This window comes from Eptatretus burgeri, chromosome 2, assembly GCF_056783735.1.
Source record: "Eptatretus burgeri isolate ZD-2024b chromosome 2, Ebu_testis_v1, whole genome shotgun sequence".
Taxonomy (NCBI): domain Eukaryota; kingdom Metazoa; phylum Chordata; class Myxini; order Myxiniformes; family Myxinidae; genus Eptatretus; species Eptatretus burgeri.
The window spans coordinates 125,964,877-125,977,376 of NC_140962.1; the positions used below are offsets into that span (position 1 = coordinate 125,964,877).

At 47.4% G+C, this 12,500-nt stretch overlaps 1 protein-coding gene across 1 annotated transcript in view; it reads left to right on the forward strand.

The window, feature by feature from the left end:
- Positions 1 to 1,251: 1,251 nt before the first annotated feature.
- LOC147033019 (neutral amino acid transporter 9-like) overlaps positions 1,252 to 12,500 on the forward strand; it is a 64,397-nt gene continuing 53,148 nt past the window's right edge. The window contains exon 1 of the mRNA XM_085871124.1: positions 1,252 to 1,440. Coding sequence (XP_085727250.1) covers positions 1,359 to 1,440 — 82 coding nt within the window. The 5' untranslated portion in view covers positions 1,252 to 1,358. The remainder of the gene's footprint in view (positions 1,441 to 12,500) is intronic.

The following is a 12,500-nucleotide window of genomic DNA, read 5'->3' on the forward strand; positions in this document are numbered from 1 at the left end:
CCTAACAAAAAAATATTTGTAGGAGGAGATAGGTTTTGGGCAAGTAAATGTCGAACATTTCAGAAACGGTTCATTGTGAATATCTCCAAGAGAAAGAGTCTGATTTTGATGAAACTTGGGTGAAATGTGTACAATGTGGCTAGCATGTACGCATAAATGAATGGTTGCTATGCACACCTCCGTTGCTTAGCAACAGCTAAAATACTTTATCGTACATCGTACACTTATTGTGGACTGTACAAAAAAATCAATACCTCCGAAACTGGACCTACTGGATTTTTTTTATTTTTATTTTTTTTTGGGACCTGTTTTTTTTGTGCCCAAGGAGAATGTCTTACAGCATCATATAAAAAAATAAAATCTTTAGCGAATAGAAAAATGGAATTACCAGGGCTGCCATTTGTTAGTCTCTTTGGAAACATGCCTGAATTTTCACAAGGTGGGTTCTGGGCACAAACTAAGAGGGCTGGGATAATCATATTTATTGTGCTAAATTGATTGATAGCATGTACATGAATATCGGCTAGTCGCGTCGGCCAGCTTTCCATCTCGAGCAAGCAGCCATGTCGCCTACTGGCTTGTTTCTTTACTTAATCACCTAGCTAACAAAGGGAGTATACACGTCGACACCGATCAAGCTAGTCTGAACTCGTTTTTAGAGTCATGTCGATGAATTTGTTGCATCTCATCCGATGAACTGCATATTTATCATTCTTTTCTTCCATTGCCAACTTCTTATGCTTTGATTTAATTGTTTTTATTGAAAGCAAACTTCATACCAAGCTATACACATACAAGTTTATGCTTGTGGAGAATTTATTAACAACAACCCTCCTGCAATACAAAATGAAAAACTTTCCAATCCCAAGTGCCATTAAACCATGGATAATATAGGCTGATCTGGACTTGGCTGAAAAACAAAATTGGAGTCGAATACAATGAGCAATAACATGAAGTCAAACAGATTTGTAATCTAAATTTTAATGTAGTTGTAATTGACTTCAGATCTGCTGTTATAAAGCAAAACTAACCATTGACCTTTTCAAGATTTCTTACATATGCTTATTGAATGACTATTCAATAATTAATTATGATTATCGTGGGGGGGGGACATATTTATGAAATAACTGTGTGTGTGTGTGTGTGTGTGTGTGTGTGTGTGTGTGTGTGTGTGTGTGTGTGTGTGTGTGTGTGTGTGTGTGTGTGTGTGTGTGTGTGTGTGTGTGTGTGTGTGTGTGTGTGTGTGTGTGTGTGTGTGTGTCACTGAATTAACAGAAGGAGGATCTGATCTGGACTTTCCAGATGTATGTGGTCGATACTTTGGTCAAACAGGACGCTGGCTGTGTCTTTTCTTTTCTATGATGGTTCTTGGAGGTGCCCTCATCGTCTATTGGGTTCTCATGGCAAACTTTCTCTATAACACGGGAGCTTTTATCTATGGTGAGTATTATCGATGCTAGTCATTGTACCTGCACACTATATGGCACATAGGGATTATGTCGGGGAAGGAAGAGGAACAAGGGATGCATATGATGTTAAAGTATACCTAATTGTGTAACAACTCTCACAAAAGGTGTACTAATCATAACCCTTAATAATCACTTTAAGCCTTGCCTTTTCTGCAGCTCTGTGCCTTTCTTGAATTATGAAGATTTTTTTTCAACACTCCATTCATTGGCACTATTTGTTCATTCGAAGTTGCCGTTCAATCTTCCACATTGCTCCTCAGAGACCAAATATACAGCCTTGTGACTTTCAGTAAAAGTTTGAACTGTCAAGAACACCTTTCCCCACATTCCCTCTTCCCCACTCCCATTTGGGTGTTCATTGAGATCACATATCAAGCCGGGTCGAGATCGCACAAAAACATTGAGGACATCGCAAACAAACACATCCACACTTTGTAATATCACTCATTATATTTTATTTAAAGTTTGTTTGCAAAGTCTTAAAATAATTTCATTGTTAATGGAACTTTTCATTTGCCTTGTGGCAAGGAATATGCTGGATCGTTTACCATAGCCTTCCCCAGCAAGAATTTGTAACCTGGCCAGTATAACAGCCTACAGTAGCTTGCTCTTGTGAGAGACATCATGAGATACAACGTCCACCAGAAAATGCTAGCAGACATGACACCCAGCTGAAAATCCCTGCAAAATATGTCATATTCATGGATGTTATTCCGGCTGCTTGTGAAGCATAATAGTGATATTTCAGATTATAATTATATCGGTAATATTATATATATGCTTTTTTTTTTTTAAAGAAGAAGACGAAGGCGCTTCCAACCAAAAGTAAAAAAAACTTTTTTTAAAAAAGTCTGCTAATTTGAGCAAAAAAGCGAGAGCAGACCCGGTTTCGGGTCTGACAATGTTTCTGTCAGACAGGTCAGACAATGTTTCGGTCAGACAGATCAGACAATGTATCGCCGGCTCCACAGCCAGCTTCCTCGGGCACAATTGTATTAGCAGAGTCGATCTCGTTTTTACTTTTGCTGGGAAGCGCCTTGTTCTTCTTCAAAAATGTGTAATCCCAAGCATCCCAATCCCAATCTTATACAAATATATATGTATATATATATATATATATATATATATATATATATATATATATATATATATATATATATATATATATATATATATGTATATATGTATGTATATATATGTATGTATATATATATATATATATAAATACATATATGTATATATATATATATATATGTATATATGTATGTATATATATGTATGTATATATATATATATATATAAATACATATATGTATATATATATATATATGTATATATATGTATATATAAGTATATATATGTATATATAAATATATATATGTATATATAAATATATATATGTATATATAAATATATATATGTATATATAAATATATATATGTATATATAAATATATATATGTATATATAAATATATATATGTATATATAAATATATATATGTATATATAAATATATATATGTATATATATATATATATATATGTATAAATATATATATGTATATATATATATATATAATGTATATATATATATATATATATATATATATATATATATATATATGTATATATATATATATATATATATATATATAAATATATATATGTATATATATATATATATGTATATATATATATATATATATATATATAAATATATATATGTATATATATATATATATATATATATATATGTATATATTGTTGCGAATTCGCGCCCGCCGGCGTGCGAGCGGCCACGTAACTCGAATCGCGGCACGTCGCCCACCGAACGGACAATTCCGTCGTGACCCTCTCGGACTAACGCCGGGAACTAGTCATGGGTGGGCCTTTCGGCCTCACCACGATCGTGCCAATCGGCCCCCCGCGTGGGATAGGGTTGTTCGCCAAATTCGACCTACCTAAGTACCCACACGGAGGGTAGACCGGGCGATCGCACCTCGCCGCAGGTCGACTTCGGACACGGGCCACTTTAAGCGACCCGTTCCGTACTATCGGGATAACCGAGCGGTGTTATCGTCAACCTCGATGGTTCCGATTCGTTATTGGGCGTATTTAGCCCACGACCAACCCTTTACGTGAAGAAAGATGGACATTCAATTAAAGAAAAGAGGAAGCGAAACGGGAAAAACAGTTCAACATAAGGCACATTTATTCCGCGGCAAACGGAAAGCACACATATACAATTACAACAATTATGCACCAAAAGCAAATGTAAAAGTAACACAACAATTCTGCACAAAAAGCAAATGCAACAAAAGAGACACAATGCAGATCTACTACCGACTACGCGAGCACACGGCAACACTTACACAGTTTTACTTCACAGACGGTGCCGACAACACATATACTCCAAAGCAAAAGAAAAAGGGGCCACCCTCAACGACAAGGGGGCAGACGGGCCTGGGGCCGAGACCGCGTCGAGCCTACCCGTCTTGTGATGAGCCGCAAAATGGCGGCGGCGTCCCGACTCCGCGGGCCTCGCTGGCACTGCCTGGAATGGAGTGGGAACGGGGCCCCCTTCTCACACTATCTCAGCGCGGGGGGAAACAGGGGGGGTTGTTGATGCTCGGGGGAAAGAGGATATCTGGCTTGCTTGGGTCCCGCGACGAGCGACTCCACTGCGACCTCGACCGCGTTCCCGGCCTCCCCTCTCCGCAGCTCCCCGACAGACTCCGAACCCCGTCTTGGCTGCTGCGCTGCTGCTGCCACGCTTCGCCGCCGACACAACGCGCCCGAGCCCGAAACAGAAACTCTTCTCTCTGTCGCTGCCACACCTCTCCAACTCGCCCGAGCCAGAAACAGAAACTCTCAACTCTCTGTCGCTGCCACACCTCTCCAACTCCCCGTTTTGCTCCGCGCTCGGCGCTTTATAGTGCGACAGGAGAAACCATATGCAGATTTTTGGATCAGGATTGGCTCGGGGGCGGAGCCATGCTCGCCCATTGGACGGAGGAAAAGTGGGCGTGAATCATTCCTGATCCTCGAATCTGCATATATCGATTCTAATCCGACGCGCCTGGAGGCAGGGCCAAATCGCCCCGCGCTCGCTGATAGGACGGAACACAAGTGGGCGTGAATCATTCCTGATCCGACTTCCCCGGAAAGGCCGCTTTTTGCACCCGCTGCTCGGCGCGCGCCCTGTACGAGTCCAGGATCGGTGCCCACAAGCGGTGCGGGAATGGCGGCAGAAGGAGGAGAGGTGAAGGTGGTGGAGGGTTTATTGTGGTGGTCCCTGGCCACGGTGACGCTTGGCATGGCAGTGATGCGATGATTGCGAGAGCGAGTTGTGATGGTAAAGGTCGTGGTTGTTGGCATTGTTGTTGTTGTGAAGCGGCGTTGCGGTTGGTGGTTGTTGTGTGATGGCGGTTGAGACGTGGTTGGTTCAAAATAAAGATAGAACAGAAAAACGGCTATCTTAAAGGGTCACAGCCCGAATGAATGACATTTATTCCCTCTAAACAACGGGTTTGGGCTAACTACACATATACTTGCAGAGATATCTCACCTATGGGACCTGAATGGTGGTTTGCGAATTTCCTCAACCACAACACTACCCCCTCCCCTTTTTACAGACTCTTCCCGAGTCGTCAAATTTTCGTGTGCCATCATGTGTAGTTCTCCCCTAGTACGTTTTACCTACGGATCCCTGAGTGCGACATTCATGGTATTCGTGTCCCCAAAATAAATACCCTGAGGGCTGAGTAACTAACTAAACTAACCCACTCACACGGACGACTTAAATAAAATTGCCGGCGCTAAGACAGACATGCCGGGGGCGCACTCATATGTACAGTACATCTTACCTTAACTTACAAATTTTACACTAAACCATGGCCCAGGATCAATGGACTCTGCAAAAAGAAAGCAGTTAGCAGGGAGCCAGGCTGCTCGCATGCAGTCTCTGACTCAAACAATGCAGGTGACAGGGAACGTGGCCGGCTGCTCACACGCAGTCCAAGGCCTTCCCTTTTGAACTGAACGCAGTGAACCACAACGGTGCATGGGCTGCACAAACGCAGTCTCCGTGCCAGCTCAAGTGGCACACGCAATGAACACAACGGATGGATGGATAGACACAAACATGGTGCACGGGCCGCCACTGCAGGCCCGTGTTGTAGCTGCCAACAGGGCAGTTCTTGCAGCTTGCAAACTGTTGCTTTGATCCTGGCGCACATGGAAATGAAGAGGGGGGGGGGGCAAAGCAAAAATTGAACGGGCCTGGTGAACAGGGGCAGTGGGCATGGCATGGCAAAGTAGAGCAGGCAACCACAGCCTGCAGAACAAGGCCATTGCAGGCAAACACAGCCAGCAGACGATCTGGCCGGCACAGGCCTTGAAGGAACACAGCCAGCAGATGACGTGGCCGGCACAGGCCTTGAAGCAAAACACGGCCAGCCGATGAAGTTGGCCGGCACAGGCCTTGCAGCAAAACAACAGCTGCCGATGAAGTGGTCGACACAAGCCTTGAAGCAAAACACGGCCAGCCGATGAAGTTGGCCAGCCTTTGCCGTTCAGTGGAGGTTGGTGGAGGGAGTGCGGTGGTGCTGGCCACTCGGAAGGCGGGCTCGGACCTACCCTACGGTCTCCCTCCAAACCTATCGCCTTTGCCTGTCACCGTCCATACCCACCCCCTTAATTTGTGAAAAACCAATTTAGCCCCCACTTATTTTTTTTTTGTTGTTTTATTTCCTTTTTTACTTCCCCACTATAAATCATCCCCTAACCCCCTTTATCGTCTTTGTTCGGCTAACGTATCCTGTCACCTAGCCTACTCCCAACATCTACGTTCCCTTCCCGGAGGGGAACAAGGGAGAGCTAGCGTCCTGTGTCGAGGCCCAATCCAAGCCTCAGAATGGCCTCCCCAGAGTTCAGCGATCTATAACACAAAGTGGGTCCAGCGGCCCACAACGAGAGCGAGGGGATGGATGGTGCGGAGGGGTACACTTCCTATCTACCCTAACCATTTAACTGTTAAACTACCCCGGGGCTTTCAACAAGTGCCTCTCGTTTAAACTATTGGTTCTAACAACCCAGATTCCCGTCGCCTGTGTTGGTGTCCTCACAATTTCGGGCCTCGCCCCCCAATTTTCTCTCCGTGCCCTCACACGGTCTCATGGCTGGGACGCGTGGCTCCCCTTGGCAGGCACGACCCTCTGCCGAATCTCCAGCTATGGCACCCCCGGGCACTACACTGCCTCCGAGCCTACCAGCTCCCTAAACACCGGGGAGTGCCCCCCATGGCACCTCCCCTGAAACGCACACGTGGCAGGCTGGCTTCCCGGGCCCCTTTCCAAGGGTCACCCATGCCCACAACACTGCCCACGCGGCTAATGGCGCCCCGGGCCCCGCACCAAGCGGACGCACCCATGCCCACTACGCTATCCCGGCCCCCCATGGGCCCTTGGCCTACCACGGCCGACTAGCCTGGTGCCCGGGGCACCCACTCAGCGATACTCACCTTTCGCAGCCACGCTCCCAGCCCGTCAACAGGGCTCCTGCACCCCTCCAAACGGGTTTCGAGCCTACACTCCCACCAACAGCAAAACGACCTCCATTTTTCAATTTTACTAACCCCCTAACTCACTCTACACTGACCCCGGGGTCCCTTGGGCGGGAGTCACTCCTCCCCCCAATCACTCATCACACCATGCATTCCCCATTCGCTCCATTCACACAGACCCGCTGGCCTCACTCACCCACCAAGCACATGCTTCCACTTCTCTCACCAACTCTTCAACACACACACAGCTGAATTCTACCATCCTCCTAATTACTTCCCCTAACAAACTCGTGCTCCCACGTTGTCCCTTAAACTATAGCACGTTCCATTTAACACTACGTAGCTAAACTACGTCCCCTCTACACATTCACAAGTCTGTCCATGTCCTCAAAATCAAAAAAATAATTTCCCATCCTAAATCTGGCTACAATCCTTCGAACTAATCCATTCCACGGGCCCCATGAGGACTTACCCCTGCCCCATGGAGCCGGTCGAGCTAAGCTAACCCTTCCCCCTAACTAGTTTCATCCTGTGCCCTGGTAAGGGGGTCTTCCACCCCTTGCCCGGGAATCTTGTTCACCCGAAAGCGAGGCTTGCTGTTTTTTTTTTTTTTTTGTTTTTTTTTTATTGCGCAGCACCAGCGCGGCAACTCACAGCTCGTGCACCAGCGCGGAAATTCACAGCCACGCACCTTTGGCGTGACGTCATGGCAGCCGTTCGCGTCCCTTGTCCCTCTTGGACGGTACCATCCGGCAGGGATTCACCCTCCTGCCGGATTCCAACCACACTCGCAGCCATGACGTCACCTGGCGCATAAAAAAAAACACAAGCCCCACGTCTCGAGGGGTTCCCCACGCGAACACATGTGCTTTGCCCGTTGGAGCTTAACACACACGATCGCGTGGAGAACCCGTCCGGTCCAAATCCGTAATCCTGCCTAAACTTTGTCCGTCCGCGGGATCGGCAAATCCACCGCGTGCGTTTCCGGACCGGGACTTCACTCCCGCAAGCGAGCACCTGGGGGCCTCGTGCGTTGCACAGCACGGACCTCGCGCTCGCTGCTGGGCGAACCCGGCATGGTCCCCGAAACAGCTACAGCCGCTACCCGGCTTTTGTCCCTCACATGTCGCCGTCGTCGTCTCCATTCCACCCACGCACACCTGCGTGTTACGACGCTCACACTCCACTCCATTACATTCGCCCCGGGAGACACGGCTGCATGTTCACACATGCCCACCAACATCTCCCTCACACACAGCGACCTTGCACACGCTGTCTCTCTCACACTCGGCCGCTCACTCACGCATGCCATTACCCTTGCACACGTGGCTCCACTCACTCGAGGCCTTTCACTCACTCGTGCCATTTCCCTCACACAAACCATACTACTCACACACGCGGGGGCACTCGCTCGCGGTGCCTCATCCACACACGGCGTGCTGGGAAGCACGCCCTTCTGCACACTTACCACGACACCACTCACACACGGGGTCGCTTCCACACACGGGGTCTTTGTCACCCACCCGGTCGCTCTCACACACGCCCTTGCACCCGCGCTATGCGTGCGTTGCAGCACGCATTTCGCCACACTCGTGAACACACACCTCGACACCACACACACCGGGACAACCACACTGGGGATTCGTGTCCCCACAAGGGTCTCCGGGGCCTCTATACCCCCCAAGCTCTCCGTGCACCCGTTCGCAGCACTCCTCCCCCCGAACTCGCTCGACACGACCGAACCCACCTGGTCGTGACTCGCTTCAAGGGGGCATACTCCCTCCCCTCGTTCCTGGAGGAGGCCATCCAACTGCTCGCACCGGGTCCCTGCACGGTCCGCCAGCTCACCCCCATTACCCTCCACCACCTCCGTGTGTGTGTGTGTGTTCGTCTTTAGTTTCTTCCACCCCGTTTTCATCGTGTAGTCTTTCCTCTATCGTTCCCATCTCCCGTGTCTCTGTACATTTATTAGTTTCTGTTGTCCCCTCGTGTCTATTAGTCTCTGCTTCTTTCTGGCGTCTTTCCCTTATCATTATGTAGGTCAACCTTGCTTTCTCCTTAAGTCGCTCCCGTCCTTCCCTCTGTTTCACTCCTTGCTCTTTCACGATCTCTGCGTACCTCCTCCTTGCTTTCCGTCTTAATTGTTCTTTTCTCTCCCTCCCAATTACTTTCACCTCGTCTCTTGTCTCCCGTGTCTCTATACATTTTCTCTCCTTGTTCCTTATTTCTTTCTCTTCCTGGTTCCTTTTTCCTTCCCATCTGAGTCGTTCTTTCTCTCTGAGCCCCATTAGCTGTTCGTTCTCCCTCTGGAGCTCCTCAATCTCCGTTGACTCCAATCTCGCTCTCCGTTTTAGTTGTTCAATTTCACACTCATATAGTTGTTGTTTTCTCTCCCACTGTTCCTCCTGCTCTTTGTTTTCCAATCTCATTGTTTCTTTCAATTGGCTCATTTCCTTCCTGTGTTTCATTCGCTGTTCTCTCACTACTCTTCCTCGTTTCCTCTCCTGTCCTTCTTTCTCCAGTTTCATGGTTTTCTTCATTTGGTTCATCTCCATTTTGTGTTTCATTCGCTGTTCTTTGTCTATCTCCTCGTACTCCTGCCTCAGCTTTTCTTTCAATTGGTCAACCTCAGATTCATGTTCTTTTTGTTTTCTATTCCATTGTTCCTCTCGTGCTTCCCTCTCCAATCTCCTTGTGTCCTTCAATCTCCTGATTTCTCCTTCCTGCTTCATTCCTTGCTCCTTCAACTTCTCCTCGTATTCCAACCTATTTTTTTCCTTTTGTCGTTCAGTTTCAAATTCATACTCTTTCAGTTTTTTATTCCACTGTCTCTCTTGTTCCTCGTTCTGCAATGTCATCGTTTCCTTTAATTGACGGATTTCTTTCTCCTGTCTCATTCGTTCTTCCTTCATTACTCTTTCTTGTTCCTCATTCTTTAGTCTGGCCTTTACTTCCAGCTGTTCGATCTGTACCGTGTGGTTTCTTAAAGTTTCATTTTCCGTTCTCTTCCTTTCCTCTTTTAACACTCTCAGTTCGTTTTGTAGTTCCCTCTCTTTGTCCTTGTGTTTCTGTAACTCAGAAACTTTCTTTTCCAATTCCTTTCTCATCTCCGCACACTATGACTTTGCTTTGGCTTCTAATTGTTCAATCTGCTCAGTGTGGTTCCTTAACGTTTCATTCTCTGCTGTCGTTCTTTCTTCTCTCACCATCCTCAACTCGTTTTGTAATTCCCTCTCTTTGTTTTGGTGTTTCTGTAAATCAGAAGCTTTCTTTTCCAATTCCTTTCTCAATTTGCGTGCTTCTTCACTCATTTCATCTCTTCTTTCCACCGCTTCCCTCCTCAATTCGTCCCCTTTTTTTACTGTATTCATTTAGTTTTTTCTGCCATTCCTTTCCCATTCTTATCTCCCCTTCCAGGATTTCTCTTTTAAACTGGCTTGCCCTTACCTCTCGCTTCAGTAGTTCCAATTCCCCATCTTGTTTGCGTTTTTCCTTTTTGAGCTTTGTTTTCCTTTCTCCTTCCTCCCTCAATTCTCCCTGCAGTTCTTTGAACTGTTCTGACTTTTCCAGCAATTCCTCTGTCCTTTCCTCCAGCTGTCTCTCTCCTCTTTTTATCTTCCATTCTAGGCTTTCTCTTTCCTGATTGCCTGCTCTTACCTCTTCCTTCAATTGTTCCAACTCCCCATCGTGTTCACATTTTTTCTCTTCCAACTGTATTTCCCTCACTCTCCCCTCCAGTTCTTTGAACTGCCTTGCTTCCTCCAATAATTTTTCCATTAATTGTTTTACTTCCAAGTCGTGCTCCTTTTGTTTCTTTTCAAGCTCGGTTTTCCATTCTTCCTCCCATTGTTTCCTTTCCTGGGAGATACCAATCTGCTGTTCCTCTATTCTTTTGTTCAGTTTGCTCTTCGCATATTCCAACTGACGGGTATAAAACACTACCAAATTCTTTTTCCCACATAATTTGTCGACTCTATTGGCCAAGTCATGTTTTTGCCACCGAATTCGTTCCAGTAAATCGTCCAATCGCTGTGTCCCCCCGTACACATAATTTTTCTGAAGCGCGTCTGCGTGCCGTTGTGACTCGTCCACTCCACTTTGCACCTCCTTGATATATTCTTCATAACGCTTCACCTTTTCCAAGACATCCCCCATTGTGCCTGAAGCCTGCCAATGCTCGCATAGTCATCCTGCCACACCTGCCATGGCACATGCCATGACCAGGTGCCTTGAACCGGTGACTGGGAGCTCACGCCTCGTGCTGTGCCATTAATATCAGCCCGCTCCGTAATGCGCTGAGGTGCGATCGCGCTGCCATTGTGCGACTCCGTTTTCCGGCAAAGTTCGTGCTCAAGCCGCTCCCACTGACCACAGTTAGTGGTGGGGTTATAATTATAAAAAGAACCGACCTGGGCCATGGATCCTACATGACTACACATACCTAATACCCCCGGCTCCCGCTCGCCTTGAGACGCCATCTTATCTCTCGTAAAGGGTTAATTTAAATCGCTCGTAATTTGGAGGGAATCGGGGGTCGCTCCTCTCACCCCTGGACCGATTCCCGTGAATTTAGCTGGAGACAGGAGAGCCCGTTTTCCCGCTCTCCGATACCAGTGCTGCGAGGAGGGGGATGAGTTTGTGTCCCACGACCTGACACCAGTGTTGCGAATTCGCGCCCGCCGGCGTGCGAGCGGCCACGTAACTCGAATCGCGGCACGTCGCCCACCGAACGGACAATTCCGTCGTGACCCTCTCGGACTAACGACGGGAACTAGTCACGGGTGAGCCTTTCGGCCTCACCACGATTGTGCCAATCGGCCCCCCGCGTGGGATAGGGTTGTTCGCCAAATTCGACCTACCTAAGTACCCACACGGAGGGTAGACCGGGCGATCGCACCTCGCCGCAGGTCGACTTCGGACACGGGCCACTTTAAGCGACCCGTTCCGTACTATCGGGATAACCGAGCGGTGTTATCGTCAACCTCGACGGTTCCGATTCGTTATTGGGCGTATTTCGCCCACGACCAACCCTTTACGTGAAGTAAGATGGAGATTCAATTAAAGAAAAGAGGAAGCGAAACGGGAAAAACAGTTCAACATAAGGCACATTTATTCCGCGGCAAACGGAAAGCACACATGTACAATTACAACAATTATGCACCAAAAGCAAATGTAAAAGTAACACAACAATTCTGCACAAAAAGCAAATGCAACAAAAGAGACACAATGCAGATCTACTACTGACTACGCGAGCACACGGCAACACTTACACAGTTTTACTTCACAGACGGCACCGACAACACATATACTCCAAAGCAAAAGAAAAAGGGGCCACCCTCAACGACAAGGGGGCAGACGGGCCTGGGGCCGAGACCGCGTCGAGCCTACCCGTCTGGTGATGAGCCGCAAAATGGCGGCGGCGCCCCGACTCCGCGAGCCTCGCTGGCACTGCCTGGAATGGGGTGGGAA